General features: G+C 41.7%; 1 protein-coding gene across 1 annotated transcript in view; it reads left to right on the forward strand.

The window, feature by feature from the left end:
- OTOGL (otogelin like) overlaps positions 1 to 20,991 on the forward strand; it is a 1,067,300-nt gene that overhangs the window by 554,017 nt on the left and 492,292 nt on the right. The window contains exons 25-26 of the mRNA XM_078649280.1: positions 19,784 to 20,014; positions 20,371 to 20,457. Of these exons, the coding sequence (XP_078505406.1) occupies positions 19,784 to 20,014; positions 20,371 to 20,457 (318 nt within the window). The remainder of the gene's footprint in view (positions 1 to 19,783; positions 20,015 to 20,370; positions 20,458 to 20,991) is intronic.

Below are 20,991 nucleotides of genomic sequence, written 5' to 3' on the forward strand. Positions count from 1 at the left end.
ATGATGAAAGACATCATAGCTTCAAATCTATGATTGAAGTACCTACATACATTGACTGGATCCAAAGAGCACAGTTCTCCGGGTGTCTTGAATTCGATGTTATCTACGTTAGCATTTGCCTCTCGTAGAAATTCAAGTAAGTCTTCCCAGCCATACTCGGCACAGCTCAGAGTGAGGAACCATGTGGGAGTACCTAAGTTCCTCAGCATACATTTTAAATCACCATGACGACGGTACCAGTACTCATTAGTACCACGCTGACACGCCATGAGATTAATCAGGTGAGAATCCAAAATACTATCTTGGACATTGACTTTATCCATAAAGTCACTTGCCGAGATGTTTTGCATGTGTATACCACTTTTCAAGATGTGGTTCACTGCATATGACAGTCCAGACAGATCGCTTTCAAACAGGAGATGAAACAAATAAGGAATGCATTGTCGAAACCTAGCATCTCCTGCATACAATCGCAAAGTCCGGTATTCAGAAGCAGGAATTTGATGAGGTCGCTCATCATATCTTCCTCCCTGACCTGTTGGAAAAAGCTGTGGGAAACACCGAGCTTCCAAACTTTCCTCCCAAACACTAATGGGACTCCCTTTGGCTTGTTTCATTTGAAACAACTCAATAGCATTCCCCATGACTTCCTTGGAATGCAAAGGATGAACACTATAATGTTCATATATTTCTTCACTAGTAGAGGGTTCTACTTTCTCAATTTGACCAGCACACAAATCGCTATCCTCTTCCTCACTTACTTCCTCTTCTGCAACATATACATTCTTATAGTATTTATTATTTTTTTTCAAATACAATGTTGCCTTTTTAACTTTCCTAACATCTACTAAATCTTGCCATATTTTCTTATTCTTTGTCGGAACCCCATTAACTAAGATAACCAGAAGTTCCTCTTCCACTTTTTCTACTCCAATTGTGTTAATGTTTTTCTTCAAATCTAGAGGCAAATAAACAACTCTTCCCTTTAATCCTCTCTGTAAATCTGATGGAGGCAATTTCCCTGTCTTTGGCTCCATTCTTACAATAGCCTGAAAGGGATGGATACTTTGAATCAAAATAGATTCATAAGTATTTAAATCCTTCAATTCAGAAGGAATCTCAACCAATTCCAGATTATTATGAACTGCTCTAGCAGGCATCTGGTTTTGATTTAATTTGCAAGAACAATAAGTACACACACGTTGATCCAATCCCAAATCAAAACAATTTTCTACCATCAAGTATGTTGCAAAATCCTTCCATTCACTATTATTTTCCCTTTCACTTTTTGCATATAAATCCACTAACTTAGTCTGATTCTTATAATAAGTGCGTCGACAACACACACAAGTGAAATTAGGCCTCTCACTTGATTTCACCTCAAACGTCGCAATTTCCCTCTGGAAATTATCTGTACTGGAAACCTGTACACTATCTTCCACATGACCCTCTTCTTCTTGCTCAATTTCAACATTCTCCTCTATACTTCCAAAGTAACAAAACTCAATTTCTTCACATATATTCTTCACATCTATTTCAGAACCATGCAAAAGAGCAGCGCATAATTGTTTAAGCATAATTGCTGGACTCTTAGCATAATACAACATTCTAACTAATTTCCTCACTTTGTTATGATGCACTGCTAGCATCCTGAAATGATGAAAAACACTCTGGCATACTCTCCTGGAAAGACAAGCCAGTGAATGTCCATGCAAACCTGTCACTTCTCTTACTCTGCAAGGATCTAATTCTTGCAACAACATCATTTTCTGCTTCAAACTTTTCTTATTAAATGACCGTACAAAATCACAAAGCAAATTGATGGAATCCTGTCGCACACTGCAAATACTACTACACTTCCAGGTGTACACAGGACCCTTAGCACGTCTTCCTAAAACCTCATTACCTAACACCTCTTCTGCCTCTGTTGTCACAAGTTTTTCTTTTTCAACTGGACAACCATCTTTCACTTCATAAGCACGACCACTGGTGTCAACTGCATGCACCAAATCATTATCCTGGAAATAACTCTCCTCATTAAAAAATGCCTCACAGCTTGAACTATGCATCCATTCTCCAGAAAAAACTTCACAAAAATTACTACGATTAACTATTCTCTTCCATCTACTATTTCTTTTGAAATCAAAAATTGCCTTGTTTAGCTTCCTAATTCTATTGATTATCAAAATAAATAACTTACGTTTAATTTCAAATGCCTGATCAATAACTTTCTCAACTTTTTTTTTTGTCTTATAAAAAACCAGTTTCTGTTGACCTTTCTTAATATTTTTTAACAAATTGCCAATTATCCTGTTCCGGAACATTCGTTTACGAATCTCCCTAAACTGTTGTTTCCTTCTACTATCATGCACAGAGTTATCTCTTGCTCTAGCAGTAACATTTTTCATTGGCCTTTCCTTTCCATTTGATTTCCTTCTCGTTTTATGGACTGAAACATTTTCTGTAGTAATATTTTTTTTACTACACATATTTCTTATAAATTGTTTTGTGCTCTTACCCGGTGCTTTCTTCGTGACTTGACAAATCTTTTTGTTAGAGGACTGCTGCGTATTTTTTTTCACCTGCTGTCTTTGACGTTTTGCAGCCTTTCTCTGTCTTTCTATTGTAGGCATGGTGAAATCTTGAAATGATCTGCAGTTGAATCTGTGGAAAAATATAATAAATAATGTTATTAACCATTATTACCAAACAGTAAATCAGTAACAGTGATCAAAAACTTAACACACTACTTGACATTTTAATTAGAAGATTTTTTAGTCGTTGGCAAATTTACAATACAGAAATACCAGAAAAGAAATGACATTTATATTTATGTTACCTATGCTATTTTATATGTGAATCTGATCTAATTTTATGAGCATATTTTAATATTTTATTGAAGACACTACACATAACCTGCTTTTGAAGGTGTCTTTATTTTTAAATTAAACGGTTTACCTTTTTACTTTTTATTAATTATAAATTTTAAAAATAAATGTTTATATTTCCAAAGGCTCAAGCAGGTCAGCTTCCCATCCTATATCATATAATTCGGACAAATCTGCATCCTCATCACGCTCTTCTTCATCCTCAGGATTTAAATCATCCAAGGGATCAACATCCACTGATGTTTCAATTACAAGTTCAATGATGAGGTCAAAATCAACTGATTGCAGATTGTCGCTCATGTTGAGGTTGTCTTTATCTTTAAAGAAAGATAACAACAATGAGATGTTGCAGAGTAAGAGACAAATCTCACAGATTATAATAGTAAAATTGTTTAACAAGAGTAACATTTTGCAGCTATTATTTAGCCATGTCCAGCGATGCTGAGCAGGTGAAGCCTATGTCTAATTTTTCACTGAACAGGACTCATCTCTTCTTAACCTTGGATAAGCCTCACCGACTCTGTGTCCCCTGCACATACTTAAATGTAAAGGGGCAGATTTATGTTAAATGGCACATCCCCAGGCATGCACCAGTTAACGTGCACCACTGCTCTGCCACCCATGGTGTGCCGCATTTACAATCAGATAGGAGAAACCTGCGTCAAAACCCTGCGCCTGCTTGAAGCAGGCATAGGTCTTGACGCAACATTGTGGAGATGGTGCACCCCTGAGCCTTGCTGGAGCTGCATCGCACTTGCGATACAACTCCAGCAATGCGCCACCTTAACGGCACAGATGCGTCAAGCATCTGTGCCGTTTTTGCCCCATGCTGCGCCGCATTGTAAATGCAGCACACCATGGGTGGCGGAACAGCGGCGCAAGATGACTGGCACATCCCTGGTGATGCGCCAGTCATCATAAATCTATCCCTAAGCTTCTTATCTTGTTAGAGATGAACTGCCATATGTATCATCAAAATATTTTGCATTTCCTAAATAGCGAATTTTAAGGAATAAATAGCGATTCTTTACCATTCCTAATTTGCGATGAGCAAATTGCTAAATTGCAAGTTACCCATTCATTTCCATGGGCTAGGAGGCTCATAGGAATGAAGGTTTAATTTGCGATTAGCAATTTGCTCATCACAAATTAGGAATTTTTTCAAGCGTGCAGGGGTATCTCAAGAACACCCTGCTGCACCCCTGAAAAATAAATTTGGGGGCATATGGCACACCTACATGCCCTAAGGGCATGTGTTGGCGTCATATGGGACCTTTTGTTTTTTTAAAAAAAAGCTTTTTGAAAAGAATTCGCAAATTACCACAAACTAGAAGTTGATGGTAGTTTCCAAATCCTTAATATCATTTTTTACATATTTTTTGTTTGATACATTGCATTTAAGGAATCGTAAAATTTGCAAATCCTTCAGTGCAATCGCAAAATAAGGAATAGCAAATTTTGAATTAAGGACATTTTAAGTCATTTCCATATGTGCAGTGTTTTGAAATTATGATTTGAAAATCGTTTTTGGGGAAAAGTAATGGTTTGCAAATTTATGACAAGGACATAATGGTGTATGCTTCTCTATAAGGCATTTCAGTGTCTCTGATGTCATTTTTCCCATATTACATTATAAGACCTTTCCCCATGGAGCACATTCCTTGTAAATATGCTCCCACCTGAGCATGGCGAATTTAGATTTTGACTGTTTGAGTCACATAACCATGTTAAAAGTGACCCAAAAAAATTGCAAACGTTTTAAAAAAACACATTCATGTGTCTTAAGGACATTTTAAGTCATTTCCCCATGGACAGTGTTTTCTAAGTGGCGCAAAAGAGGCATACACCTATCATAAATCTGTCCCTAGCATTTTAAATGATTAATTCAGGATGACAATAAGATGTGGCCTATCCAGAGGTTTGTTTAAGGTGAGGCCTACTCAGGATTGCAGATTAAAGTTACGCTTGATGAAGAATACAGAGGACATAATACATGTAAAGCTCTACCAATGAAGTAAGTGATGTCAACTTCATTGCGCCAGTCATCATAAATGTATCCCTAAGCTTCTTATCTTCTTAGACATCAACCGCCATATGTATCATATAACTATTTTGCATTTCCAAAATAGCGAATTTTAAGGAATAAATAGCGATTCTTTACCATTCCAAATTTGCGATGAGCAAATTGCTAATTGCAAATTACCCATTCATTTCCATGGGCTAGGAGGCTCATATAAATGAAGGTGCAATTTGCGATTAACAATTTGCTCATCGCAAATTAGGAATTTTTCCAAAGCTGCAGGGGTGTCTCAATAACACCCTGCTGCACCCCTAAAAAAGAAATTTGGGGGCATATGGCGCACATAAATTTTAACAACATTCCTTTACCTCAAAAACGATTTTCAAATCATAATTTCAAAACACTGCACATGGGAAAATTACTTAAAATGTCCTTAAGACACACAAAAGCGTTTTTTGATTGCCTTTGCAGCATGTTTGTATCACTTTTAACATGGCTATGTAACACAAACATTCAAAATCTAAATTTGCCATGCACAGGTGGGAGCATATTTACAAGCAATTTGCGCCACAGACAAAGGTCTTACACTAAAATGGGAAAAATAACATCAGGGACAGTCAATTGCCTTATAAAGAAGCATACACCATTATGTCCTTGTCATAAATTTAAAAACAATTCCTTTTCCCCAAAAACGATTTTCAAATCATAATTTCAAAACACTGCACATGGGAAAATGACTTAAAATGTCCTTAAGACACATGAAAGCGTTTTTTGATTGCCTTTCCAGCATGGTTGGGTCACTTTTAACATGGCTATGTAACACAAACATTTAAAATCTAAATTTACCATGCACAGGTGGGAGCATATTTACAAGCAATTTGCGCCACAGAGAAAAGTCAGGGACAGTCAATTGCCTTATAAAGAAGCATACACCATTATGTCCTTGTCATAAATTTAAAAACAATTCCTTTACCTCAAAAACGATTTTCAAATCATAATTTCAAAACACTGCACATGGGAAAATTACTTAAAATGTCCTTAAGACACATAAAAGCGTTTTTTGATTGCCTTTCCTGCATGGTTGGGTCACTTTTAACATGGCTATGTAACACAAACATTCAAAATCTAAATTTTCCATGCACAGGTGGGAGCATATTTACAAGCAATTTGCGCCACATAATTCATAATTTTCTCCTTAAAGCACACTATTCTCTAAATTAAAGAAATATTTTCTCACCTTAGCAAATACTTTGAGTTTGAAAACAGTCTCAGAAACACACCAATTTGTCTTCAGCAGAGCAAAAGGTATGCACTCCAGAGTCTGCAGCTATCAAAAGCACAGAAATGCTGTAATTCTTCACACATATTTCTCATGTCACCCAATCAAAACTCTTCCCTCACTTTTTTTCAAATGAAAACCCTTCCCCCCTCTGCCCTTTCTGTCTTTTCTGCATGGCAACCACCTCTTGGAAGACTTCTGGTGTTTGCAAGTTCACACAACTTTGTTGCAATTGAACTCTGGACTCTCAGTGCACCTGCATATCCAGTGCATTCTTTCATTTAATGATTTTTTATTGACCATTCAAAATACATCTTTCAAAGAACACATCCGTGCACCCTAACTTTCTGTTTTCAGCAATCAAAATCCACCAATCACTGTTACTGCTTCATGAACACAGAAACTCCACAGTTTTTTTCATTTTAAACTCTCATTTTTTCAACTGCCATTTCATTGCCACACTTCCTCTGACTGCAGGAGAACCTTCTCTCACCATGTTTTCTGTCTGGATTGTTGGACATAGTTATATTCACTGGGCTCAAAGGTACGTTGAAAACAGGAAACTACCTAACCTCAATTTACAAGATGTGGAAATTAAGTGGTTTGGCCACAGAGGATTAAAATGTCACCAATTGATACCATTGGTGAAAACCTTTATGCATTTGCCCAAACCTGACCTGTTAATTGTGCACTGTGGAGGTAATGACTTGGGCACTTTGACTGGTGTAGGTCTGGAAATGCTTTTAAAGGACACCTTTGAGCAATTAATGGCACTTTTTCCTCAGACTGCCTTGGTATATTCAAATATATGCCAAAGACAGAAATGGAGGTGGTCAAACCAATTTTGTCCACAAATTGAGAAGTCGAGGAAGCATGTAAACAAATCTGTTTCAGCTTACATGAGAGACCATGGAATGGGCTCCCTGTACAACAATAACTTGCGTTACTACATGCAAGATATCTACAGAGGAGATGGAGTTCACTTCTCAGATGAGGGCAACAGAGTTTTCACTCTGAATTTAAGAATGTGCATTGGTACCTACTTATAAGTACCTAAATGTACCATAAACCCAAAAGCTCTTCTCAGAGCTACCCTACATCTGATCACTCACAATTATTATTTTACTCTAACATTTTTCACTAATTTTCAACAAAGTACGCTCCCTGGGGCGCTACCCGGTACGCGAACCGGGAGCTAACCTCGCGAAATTTTTTTAAAAAATGTTTTTTTTTCGCACATATGGGCCTCCTCAGCCACCCTCACAAAACCTAGGGGGTCAAGAGAAGTCTACCGTGCCCCCTTCTACCCATTCTGAACATTATTTGCCCTCCATCTTGTATCTTAATTCGACGGAAACACAAAATGGTGGACTCCCGGAACGCTTAAGGTTCGCGAACCGGGGCGCTCAACGGTTCGCGTACCGGGTCGCTCTCTGGGAAGCGCACCATCAAAAAAGGTGGGAAAGTAGTTCACAGAAAAGCCACTGGAGACAATTTCACCAAATATAGATTAGCTCATACTACATACCAATCCCTACCATTTTCACAAATTTGATTGGAATTCCATTTAGTCATTTAGCCTGTAGACCTCTCTAAATACCCTGAGGTAAATTACTTCACAAAACACATCTGAAGTGTTGTAATTGACAACCAATGAAAATGTTACTTTCATTTTCTATTTTTTTTACCTGACATTTCATTGGTTATATACCTGAATATATATAAAGGAAGAGAAGAAAACACAGCCATTTTGACTACTACTTCTTGCTGTACATTTCAATAGTATTTTCACTAATTCCTTCAACTTCTTTCTAAAGGTAAGTTTTTATTTTTAAAACTGAAGTATATTGTGCACTATTTTTTTTACCTGACATTTCATTGGTTATATACCTGAATATATATAAAGGAAGAGAAGAAAACACAGCCATTTTGACTACTACTTCTTGCTGTACATTTCAATAGTATTTTCACTAATTCCTTCAACTTCTTTCTAAAGGTAAGTTTTTATTTTTAAAACTGAAGTATATTGTGCACTATAAGTTAATATGGTAAACTTTTTCTGATAGATATATACTATCCCTCTGTAGTAGTTATAGATTTAGAGAGACTTCTCTGTTATAGTTATGGATGTAGTTAGGCTTCTCTTGTATAATTATGAATTTACTTACGTTAAATCACATACACTTTTTTATATTCCTACTTCCACTCTGATACTATACACTGCCCAAAGATAAATTCACTGATAAAAAATGCCTATCTAAAATTATTCCCAACATTGCCCTATCTCTACTAATATATATTTTTTTAATCCAAATTTCAGGCAAAATGGAAGGCGAAAACCAAGTTTCTTTTGAAATGGACCTGCAAGAGAGCAGCCAAGAATTGATTGATACAATTGATCAAATTGACATTGAATTTTTCGATGAAACTTGGGACAATGAACTACTGCAATGTGTACAAGCAGTAGATAACCTCCTTGCAAATGAGGACATTTTACACCCTCAGAGACTACAATGTATATTCCATGATAATTATGAAATTTCTGACAATGAAATGTTAGAAAGTTTAAATAAATTATGAAACACAATCACATTAAAAAAAAATGCTTAAAAAATAAAGAAAATAAAAAATAATCAACAAAAACAACAATCAATTAACATACAGCATTTGAAAAGTCTATCATTCATTTTTCATTGCAGTACGCTGCCCAGAACGCTTCCCGGTTCGCGGACCGGGCGCTCCCCACGCAAAAAAAACAAAAACATTTTTTTGTTTTCTTTGCCCCGCGGGGCCCTTTTAAAACCTCCACATTAAACCTAGGGGGTCAGGGAGGATCTAGTATGCCCCCTTATGGTCATTTTCGCCTTTGTTTTGGCCTCCTCTTGTCTCTCAATCCTACCGAGAGACAAGATGGCGGCCGCTCCGGACTGTTTAGAATGTTGACAGACACCGGAGAGCCAATCAGCTTAGCTACGCGAAGTTCCGGTACGCTTAAGGTCCGCGGACCGGAGCGCTGCCCGGAGCGCGCTTACAGATATATATCTTTTTTTAAACGTTAATTTCTCAAAATCCACTGGAGCACATATATTGAGACCTAGAAAAGGCACATCGGGCTACCAGTCCCTACAATTTTGCCAAGTTTCATGGAAATCCATTCAGCCGTTCGGGCTAAAAGTGAGGCCAACCGCCCTATGGAAAACTCAATGTTAAAAACACGTTTTGGGACCCCCCTTTTTTCTCGGCCCCCCCTTGACGAAACCCCCCCAAATTTCCGAGGGCTGCTCAGAAACAAAATGTTCCATTTTCCAGAAAATTTCAGCCAATTCCGTCCACAAACGCCAAAGTTATTAGACATAGAATTTTCAAAAATCCCATAGGGAAAAAATCCTAACTATATATACCTACTGGCGACCGCCAGTAGGTAATATATATATATATATATATATATATATATATATATATATATATATATATATATATATATATATATATATATATATCATCAATCTGTGTATAAATATATTTACATCTATATAGTAAGGAATATAGAACATGTCATGAGTATTCTAATGTGTGAGGTCAGTGAATTTCTGTGGTTTTAAAAAAAATGTTATGTAACAATATAAGGTAAGTCAGACCTATAACCTTTGTCAAAGAGTCAGAAAACCATAAAATAAAAAAGTGTCCCTATCAGCTTTAGCAAAGGATCGGCATATCAACCTTACACTGGCAATGCATATTATTTATTTTCTCAACAATGTATAAAATAAAGAATTTTAATTCCGAACAACTTTAAAGGTGTTTATGAGCCTTTATTTAAAACTCTTCAGGCCATAAATGCATTCATAGAATCCACCACAAAAGGTCCTGCACTCCAGCTGAAGCACTACATGCATTTAATGACCCAGGAAACGGACAGGTTTTTTTTAAAATTCCCTGCGGCATCTGTGCTGCTTGCACCCACCCACAATACTTTTCTAACATGCTGATGCCCCTGGCCAGATTGAGGTAAAATATGTTAATAAGTCATTGAAGGGCATTATGCGGTGCTCCTGGGTGGGAACAATGATTAACAAGCATTTGCAATGCAATTGGTCTTGCCTTTGGGACCTATCTTAGCTTAGCTATGCAGCACATTATTGTGGGTACAGCAACATTAACTCTTGTATTGCCCATGCAGTAGTAAAAGGGTGTAGAACCACAGTCTGTCACTAGGTGTACATTGGGATCTGTTTTGCAGACTTAGGATAATGCACCCTGCAAAATGGACAGGGAAAGTTTATGGTTGAGTGGTGAGAGCTGCTGACTGGGGAGCTGGGGATCTGTGTTTTGGTTAGAGCTTAGAAGGATAAGGAATCAATGCAGCGATCTCTGAGGAGAGGGTGGGGCAGCAGTGTTGTGGGAGAGGGGGTGGAGGGAGATTAAATAAGGGCACTGCATTGCAAATCATGTGAAAATTAACCAAACGGGGTGGGGAGAGGAGATTAGCAACATGAGCAGTGGCCTTGGAGGGATGATGGATGAATGATGCTGGAGAGGCCTTCATCCAGCCAGTCTACAAGGGTTATGAGGCACCGTGCACCACGCTCCATGCCACCTAGCGTAAGAGAGGGGCCCCGGCAGAGTCATATCAGTGAATGTAAAGAAGGATCTCATCTACTCAGGAGTGCAGTAGATGTGCGATCAAAAGAGCTGGTGGAAAGACAAGGAGAAGGAATTACAAACATTAAACAACAATCCGAGTCTTGCACGCAGGATTATTGTTTTTCTCAAAAAGGCTATTAATTTTAGGATTTTAACATACACAGATGCCAACTTAACTTCGGAAACAAAATGCCACGTACGGAACTACTGCTATATAATAACATGATCCAGACAACCAAAAACTTCTGAAAGCACCCCCTTGGCTAAATGGCAAGTTAATATGCATGTAAGTAAGAATGGTTAAAAAGGCATGATAAGTAAGCCAAACTCTGGAGAAAACATCTAACATTAAAACTAACGTTTTATTACGCACAAAACGAATTACTGCTCAAACAATCAATATGAAGACAGTAGAGGGAAAATAACATGAACACTGATCCTAAAATGTGAGCATTCATCAGTGCTAACCTGATGTCTCAGAAATTAACATATTGACATATGTGTTGATTGTGGGCGGTTTGGAGTATGTTTTTACAGGCATTTGTAATTTATACAGGTACCAGCAAGAATACGTTCTGTGAAATAAGGTGGTTATATAAAGAGCAAACTGTCACTTGGAGGAATAACAGAGGCCTATTACCAAGAGGGTGTTATAACACTATATTGAATGATGGGGAATGTAGGGGTTTGTTATAGAGGGCCAAGGATGTGCCTGCGGCAGGACTAAAGGAAAGCACTAAAGTTATTCCTCACTGCAGGGCTCTAAGGGCTGGGCTGTTTGTGGGTAGTAAACTATATGAAGCACATGTGATGATATGTTTTTAAATGCACTTCAACAACTGCTTTCTATAAGAAACCACAGGAGCAGTAAAGGAAGCGGTTCTCAGCATTGCTAGTTACATGGGATGCATTTTCTTATATCGGTGTTGAGCAGTGGGCACACCGTATGAGTACGATGGCATGTATACTCACCGCTGTATTCGTACCTGGCATCCATGTGTGGGCAGAACTATTAGCGCCAGGATAACTTTACAAGCAACAGTTGTGCTTAATAAACAAATAAATGAACTGGTTTCTATATAAAGGTGGAGCTGTTGACGCAGTGCTGTTAGGAGGTATGGTTACAGGGGCTGTTTCAAGTTCTCGAGGCTCTCAGAGTTTCACTGACAGACAGACAGCTCTGGGGCTTCCTCGGCAGCGCACATAAGGTACAAAGGATGACGCACTCTTGGTGCTCGTGTTTTGGAAAGTAAGACACCGCTAGGTAGGGTTCAGCGTTCACAGATGGGCGGTGAAAAGCGGGTCTGGCGAGCGCAAGTGATAGAGCATGGGAGCAGGACAGAAGGCATCGTAGAAGTGTTGTGTAAGGTTGTAAGTGTGTCCTTACTGGCCACTGTACAGAGGACCTTTAGGTACAGATAACAGACGAGCAGCCATTGAGGGTGACCGATTGGCAGCTACGAAGCACAGGGGGGCCCAGCAGCGGCCACCCTACAGGACAAGGACTTAAATAGGCTCATTTAAGAGCCATGGTAGACTAGACAGGCAGCTTTACTGAAAGGGAAGAACAATGAACAACTGATGGCCAGGGTGCATCTTGACGTGGCAAGAGCCTTAGAGGTAGGACACCCCAGTGGACAGAGCCCTCCAACCGAGACATATATAAAACCATGCCACATTCTGCCTCTCCAGTGTGTTTTTTTACCTGTCTGCATGCACTGCCAGCGTCCAGGTGATCTGTGACGTTGCCCTCCAAGATTGGTGCAAGTGTACCTAATTAGAAAGCACGGGGCAGGGGGAGGAGGTCAACGGGGATGACGTCACAAGCGAGCACCAAGGACCTCCAACACTGCTCAATCAGAGAGGAGGGAAGAGACGAGGCACCAAGAGCCTGTCCTGTCCATACTTTAGGAGTGGCCAACATTAGGATGAGAGACGTGTATGATAACCAAAGCAAGCGGATGATAATTTAAGTGATGCGCAGGCCGCCAGCTATGTGTAAACGATTAAGGACCTCATAGCATGCATGCGTAGTGTGGATTAAAAAAAAACAGTTTATTGAACGTGGACTTGGGCAAGCTGGTAAAGTTATCACCAAACTCTCCATTAAGTGAGGCAGGCAGACGCATGGTCCTGAGACGCGATCAGTTGCCAGCTGTCGTCACCGACCTAGTGTACCAACATGAAACAAAAATATTTGGATTGACATAGGTCTTGTATTTAAATGCGGGACCTATGGCATTGAAAACAAGTGGCCGCCATTGTCCCTTCTTCTTGGAAATAAAAAGCGGGTATGGCACGCTGAATGTAAGCAAAGCACGCAGTGCCTGAAGTAGGAGAAATTCAATAAAGAAGGTAGTGCTTACAGACTAAATAACACATACTGTGTAACAGCCGAAGTAAAGGTGCCAGTAGCCATGGGAGGTTACAAATTATGACAAGGCGGTACTAAGGAGGGACTAACAAGTCTATTAAGGAATCAGATGCCAGTATTTACAAAGGACAATGACACAAGCCAATGACAAAGATGGGCGGAGACTGGGCGGGGCTTCCATTCCATACTCCAGTACAGCAAGTCTTGCAGAACAGCGCATGCTCGCTGACTCCTGGCTCGACCTATTAAAATTCATTTTTTGTATTTAAAAAACATATTTTTTAGATATCCTGGTCCCACAGTCCTTGCTGGTTCACCAGCCAGCACCCATCCAGGGTGCTGTTGCAGTCCAGCATTTTTGCTTTGCTCCCACCCGTAAGCAGCAGCTTTTGTTTCTGCCCCCGTCAGGTGAAAGCACAGCTATGTTTTCTTCCTGGGAGAGTGCAGGCAGGGAATTAGATATCAATTCCTTGCCCACACTCTCCCAGGCAAGGGGTAAGACAGTGTCCAAGGGGATGTGGGCCCCAGGGCCTTCATATGGCTCCCTCCCCTTAGACATTAGTCGGGTCCTCAGCGAATGGGGTCCCCATGATCTCCAGGGTCCTCAGTGCCTTCAAAAGGCTTGAGTAGGGGTAGCTATAGGCTCCTCTTCCTATAACATTTTAGTTTGCCCCAGGGAATGGAGTCCCTAGGGGTTTTGAAAGGCTCAGGTAGGGGGGCACATGCCCCATCCACATTAAAAATATAATTGACCCCAGGAGATGCAGTCCCCAGGGCCTTGGAATGGCTTGGCAAGGAGGGGCTGCATGACCCCTCACAAATAAACATGTAATGCACTGATGCCCGGGCCCTGGCCCACTCCAGGGGGGCTTTTATTTCAAAAGGGCGGATTCATGGTAAAATAAAAATAAAATTCTGGCCGCACATTGTGGACTCCAAGGTCTAGAGGGTTAGGGTATCGCTACTATATCCACTATATAATTTTTGTATTGCTTCTTTAGGACAGTGAACTGAGTCCCCGAGTCCCAAAAAATGTCACTGCAACATCTTTGTTAATATTGACACCATCCAGTCAGATCTTGGCATTAGATCTGTTGGTTCTTCAGCATTACGTGGCATCTCTATATATACATACATTTTTTATAATTAGTCAAAACTACTAAACAGATTCACACCAAATCACAAAACACATGCTTTCTGGGTAAAGATTTAGTTTTCTAGCAAATTTGGTGAAATGCTGATCAGCTGTGTTTTTCTGTATCGCTGTTCAAGTTTCCTATTGCATGAGAAAAACTAATTTTAGGAATCCCTTTTCTCAGCTCACTCTCAACAATTCACCCTAAAACCCTCCAGGAAGCAGCTGAGGTTGATAAACATTTTTTTGGGAATGTTTTTGGAATTCGTCAAACATTCCACAGTTATTAGCAAACCAAAAAGTACATTTCCTATGGAAACTTGAACCTACTTTAACATTGGTGACTTCCATATCTATACTATGTCAGGTTAAATTAGCATTCGAAAATGTTATTTATTAAAGAGAAAGTACTGACTCAGATCATGAAATAATTAAACATGAAGCATTGACCATTGATGGTACACAAGATGAAAGAAGGAGATAATATTTCAGTGGCAGAATTGCAAAGTATGTAACTAGAAAACTTGGGCTCACATTACGGTTTTCCCACTTGATCAAATTAAGTGATCCTATGCAAATTTGTTTACTTCAATGGGTCTCATGTTATTTAAGCAGACCACCTTGAAGAAATCAAGCTCAGGGTGTGCGTTATAAAAAAACTTCAATAAGGGGTTGTGGCCAAGATGGCGGCCAAGTAGGAGCTCCTCTGTACTGCTCCACAGCAAAACATGGCAGCACTCAGTCTCAGCCACCTCCAACCGGCTTTGTCAGTGAAGGTACACTGAAGAGGACTCTCAGAGAGTGGAAAGCACCTGATGTGCCACCTGACAACCACTGCACCTCAGTGAGTTGGTGTTCAGGGGTCCAGACTGCAAGGCCCTTCTTATCATGGTGGCACTGTGGGGACCATGTATTGTTGGGATTAGCCTGATGAGACTTCAGCAGAAAGACCCCACCAGCCTTATCTCACAGCAAGCACAAGGGCCTCTCTTAATGAAGGCCGCTCCAGTGTAGAGCCTAACAAAAGAGCCCCCACGCACGAATGCCCTGGCTGGATCCCAGAAGGCCTGAGTGCCTCAATGGTGCCCAGTCCTGTGACCTGGAATCTGAGGGGCACACCTGGAGCAGATACAGCCAGACAACTGGCACTTCACAACCCTAGTCTTAGGAGGCCATATGGAAATATCACCAGCATGCACCATTGATAACACACTTCTCGGTGACGCAGAGTCCAGCAGAGATGATTTTCTTCCATGAACAGGGCGGGGGAGGACACCACACCCATATACACCCCACAGAAGAGAGCAAGGAAGCAAATCTAGGTAAGGGACTGCAAGGTGTGTTGCCATAAAGGGTAGCAGACATCGTTAGAGACAACAACCTGTGAGTAATGTCCAGGCCCACTGTGACTGACCTAACTTACAAAAGGACAAGGCCCCCCTGACAGGCTGGGGAGCATGTACAGCACCAGCACACAATGAAGCTCGTATGCCGCAAACACCCCACTGAACAGTGTCTAGTAATCTACCTGCTTCCAACACCCTGCTGCAGGATCAGCTCACAGCCCAACCATCCTCAAAAGACAATTCTGATGGGCAATAATTCTCAGGGAACAAATGACAGCATACAGGTCAAAAAAAGACTCCACCCTAAAAGAAATGCTCTCCAAGGCAACTTTCAAGAAGGTTGCCCTATTGTGAGATACATTATTGGGAGACCAATCATCGCAAGCAACAACATCACAAAGTACAGACCAGAAGGGAGTTGAGGTACCTATCACTCAATCCTTCATGGAAACACTGGCATAGCTAGGGGTTGCGGGGGTTGCGGTCCGCCCCAGGTGGCACTATGTTGAGGGCAGCAGCCGCGCTGCACTGGCCTGTTATGGCAGCCTTTATAAGGGGCAATGAGCGCGCCTAAGTAACACCTTGGCGCAGTAATCAGTGCACTGCCACTGCAGGCAGTGGAGGAGAGAAATAATTCCCGGAGCCTCAGGGGTGCTGCGCCACACAAGAGTTCAAAAGGGCAGAGGAAGGGGACGTCACAGGCCCCATCCGCCCCCTGCCTCTGCCCTTTTGAACTCTTGTGTGGCGCAGCACCCCTGAGGCCCCGGAAATTATTTCTCTCCTCCGCTGCCTGCAGTGGCAGTGCCCTGATTACTTTGCTGCTGACTGACCTTGACCTTACCCCATGTCTGCTGCCAACTTGAAGACGGAAGGGCTGGGCAGCAGCAGCATGTTCCTGCGATGTGTGGTCCGAGGTCCCTCATGCGTGATGAGTGCCCATAAAGTGAGGTGAGGTCAGTGGTAGAAGTGGGCGGGATTACGGCGTGCCCCTATTTCTATAATTTAATGGATTCCGTTCCCCTGCTTTGTTGTTTTAAACTCTCATCCCAGGACGGCAGAAAAAGCCAATAGATAAGGCCAGGTGTTCCTGGCCGTTTGGGCAGAGAAGGAATAGGCTTGTCTCTTTCTTCTTGCTCAGAGAAGACAAGTGCGGTGTCCATTTCTCCTGCTCTGCCATGGTCAGCTGCCCGCCCCCTCCCTCTTTCTTACTCTTCCTCCCTCTGTTTTTATCTTGTTCCTCCTCACTTACTGAAAACCGTGACTTCAAGAAAAGGTTATTCCACCCTCTTTCCTCTCCTTTCGTTTATTTGTTTCCCTGTGAAATGCATCCAAAAAAGTAAAACACTTTTACTGGACATGTCGTTTTTTTCGTACATGTTTCTATTCGAAAGTGCAGCCTGGAGATGGAGAAAAATAAAAAGTTCAAAATGTGAAAAATAACAAGTGGCCAGATTGATGTTATTCACACCCGAACACATTAGCGCCACTTTACAGAGTTTGCCAGTGAAGCCTACTTTTGTTTTCTTGTCTTTCTTTCAACATTGTTTTCCCTGGGTGAGGAAGTGCACCATTGCTGGAGGTACTGTGCAATATATTCTTGATGGGTGGATTAGAAAACAAATTGTGTACCCCGGCTCTGTGTTCAAGGATGTGGTCTTGTTAAACTATACCGCTTACGTTTTGTAAGGATATATGCAATGGACATTGAAACAGGTTCCTTCCAGGCCCTGTAGATATGCCCATAACCTTTTAAGGCAAAAACACATTAATTTCTGAATAATGAATGTGAAACCAATAAGGTAGTCATGTTTCTGGTTACATTTCACATGCTTTACTTAAACTTGAATTCCCTATGAGTGTTTGCTTTTTCCAGGACCCAGACCGCGGCGGAACGTCAAGGCCCGCGCGTTCCCAGCCAGCTCCTCGCCTTCTGAGGGAGCAGGCATTGCTTTCACCCCTCTGGGACCCAACCAAGAGTCCTAGGGAGGCAGGATATTCCTACCCTGAACCCTTCTCTTTTTTAAATTTTTTTTGGGGGGCACTCGGCTCAAGGCGAATCCCAAGATGGTGGCCAACACTTCCTGGTTTGAAGTGTTGGCAGCCAAACAGATTGCAGCACAAAATCGTAAAGATTTGGGTAGCCTTCGCAAACCTATATATACCAATTTGAATTTCTTTTATTAACTCCGCAACTACTGAACAGATGTACACCAAATCAGAAAAAGACACTTCTCTGGACCAACAGCTACCTTTCTGCCAAATTTGACGTAATTCTGGTCAGTGGTTTCGGCTGTAGCTGTGTCTAAATTTCCTATGGGAATTAACATGGAAACAATGCATTTTTGCCCACCCCCCTTTTTCTTGGCCTCTGCTAAACAGATCACCACAAAACTTTCAAGACAGGAGATGTAGCTAGCTTCATACTAGTTTTGAAAATGTCATGAGGATTTGTCAAACAACACTACAATCATCGGCAAATGAAAGATGAAGGGATCACAGAGGAATTCTGTGTTGACTATTGTGCTTTGTTTAATAGACTTTAATTTTCCTTTATAATAATCTGGGCCATGTACAGGGTTTACATGCCAATTGGTTTGCCTTCGTTTTTAAACATAAACCCTTAGTGCACTATCATTTTTAATAAGTACTTCTCAGTGCAGCACTTTAATGTGATGTATTGTTGAAGATTCACATTTTAAATAAATACACTTCTTGAACTTTGAAGCAACGTTATCATATTTGATGTTTGCTGTGTGATTTACATAGGAAACATATTTAGGGCTCGCTCATGCACCGGCACTATGATCCATGGCTGGTCTCTGGCTCGACTCTCCCTGTAAATTTGTTAGCTCGCCCACCTCTGATCACAATAAATCTTGGATTGCTTCAAGATCCATAGGTGGATGCATGGAAATGCCCATACTCCACTCATGGAATGCCTTCTTAACACAAAGTAGAACAAGGCAGCGATTTGCGCTGCCTTAATTTACTCTGGATTTACTATACCACGCAGAGTCGCTCAAGGTGGTTTTGCGTGGCTTAGTAAATCCAAGTTCAAGGCATGTGGGCTGCTAAATTCATATCTTTGCATAGATCGCCGCCTAGTGTTGGGTCCGGATGATTGCACCTTGTTGTCCTGGAAGAGTCTTCGAAGTATCACGAGATAGGTGACTCCTCCCCTGGACTACAGTGCGCATGGGCATCTTCTCCATCCTCAGATTGTTTTTTTCCGCCATTGGGTTCGGATGTTATTCCTCTACTCCAACTTCGGAATCGAAACTAACCTACTTTCTAAGGCCAAAAGGCCTTCTACCTCGACGGTATTGTTCTCGTTCAGTACTCCTTGACTCGATTTAACTTTCCACCTCGATCCGGTCATCAACGCGGGCCGTTGGGCCATTTTGACGCCACGTGGGACTGCTGTTGATGGAAAGGAGTCCGTTCAAAAGGTGCCCACAATGCCACGCCAAATTCCTGCATACTGACAAACATACAGTATGCAACAGTGTTATCACCAGACCACAACGAACAAACTTGCTCAGCGTGTGCCCAATTCCGTTAGAAGAAAACCATCCGGAATCGACGGGCCGCTAGGCAAGAGATGCAGCGGCAAGCACCGGAACATCTTCGATGACGAACACGACCTCCAGGAAGCGGCAGACTCGGATCTAGAAATCGTCACCGTTGAGGACCAGTCGGACTCCGATGACCACATCACGCTACGGCGAAAAGTGAGTACTCAGCCCCCGACCCCGCTTATCCCAAAAGAAAAGGCTCCGGTCGACGCATCGCCTAAAGGCCTTAGCCGAGATCGACAAGTTACTTCAGAAGCCCCGCCTTCCGGCTCGGCTCCGAAGCCCAAGACTAAGCCTTTTGATACACCTGGCCCAAGTAACACTCTCCCCAAAAAGGCTATCGACCCGAAAAAGGTTGTCGAACCGAAGGTCGTTGAACCAAGGAAGGTTGTCGACCCAAAGGTCGACTAACCAAAGAAGGTTCTCGAACAAAAGAAGGTCGGCCAACCCAAGAAAGTTATCGAGCCGAAAGCTCTCGAGCCCAAAAAGAGCTCTGAGCCACAAAAGGTTGTTGATCCACAGAAGATACTCGACCCGAAGAAAAAGCCTGTCGAGACCAAAAAAGCCGTCGACTCGAGCAAAAACATCGAGCCTAAAAAGGTCGTCGAGCACAAAAAGCAAGACAAATGTATCGAACCAAAGACTCCGGTCGATCCAAAACAGGTTGTCGATCCAAAGAAAGTCACAGAACCAAAAAAGACTGTTAAAGTACTAAAGAACGTCGACAAGGACAAAATCATCGAACCGAAAAAGGTCTCCGACCCTAAAGCAACAGTTGAACCAGACACAGCTCCACGACCTACGGCTCTCGAACCAAAAAGTCACAAACTAGTCACTAAGCCAAAAACATCGGCACCAATGCCACGGACAGTTGAGGAAGAACTCTTCCATCCTGATCCAGTGAGTGAGGAACAATCTCTCTGTACATAGACCCTGAAACAGGAAAGGTTACAGTTTACCATCTGAAAAAGAGACCATTGGGCACGGACAGTCCTTCCCCTGTTCCTCCAAAGAGAAAAGACTTCGGGACATCTCCCTCAAGGCCTTTCACTCCTCCTCCTTTCTTTCCTAATATGCCTTTTGTGCCTTACTCTCCTACACATTCACAGTATGATGAGGAAGAGAACATGGGGGTAGATCCTCATGGCAATTTTGATGAGCCACAGGATCCTGATGCACAAGATCCTAATGCACAAGTAACCCATGGGATGACCAAAATGATCCATATGATCCACAGCCCATCCCAGACACCTCCACATACCCTACAAAACCGTCGCCTACTGACGACACCATTCTCTTCAATCAATTGCTAGATAGGGCAGCAAAATATCACAATGTGGACATGCATACTGACCCGATAGAAGAGGATTTTTTATTTGACACCTTTCCTACTTCTGAGAAAAATGTCAAGACACTTCCTATGTTGAATGGGGTACTTAAACGTGCACCAGACATATTCAAAGATCCAGCCAGAGCGCTCGTACTCAATCCAAGAATAGAGTAAAAATATAAGGCGGCCCCTTCTGACCCCGCCTATATCAAATCTCAATTGCCTTTAGACTCACTAGTAGTGGCAAACGCCTGAAAGAGAGCCAACTCACAAACAACAGGAGATGCTCCCCCTCCTGACAAGGAGTCTAAGATGTTAGAAGCCTCAGGCAAAAGGGTGGCCTCGCAAGCCGCAAATTCATGGAGGATTGCAAACACACAGGCTTTATTAGCACGCTATG

This window comes from Lissotriton helveticus, chromosome 1_1, assembly GCF_964261635.1.
Source record: "Lissotriton helveticus chromosome 1_1, aLisHel1.1, whole genome shotgun sequence".
NCBI classification, from domain to species: Eukaryota; Metazoa; Chordata; class Amphibia; order Caudata; family Salamandridae; genus Lissotriton; species Lissotriton helveticus.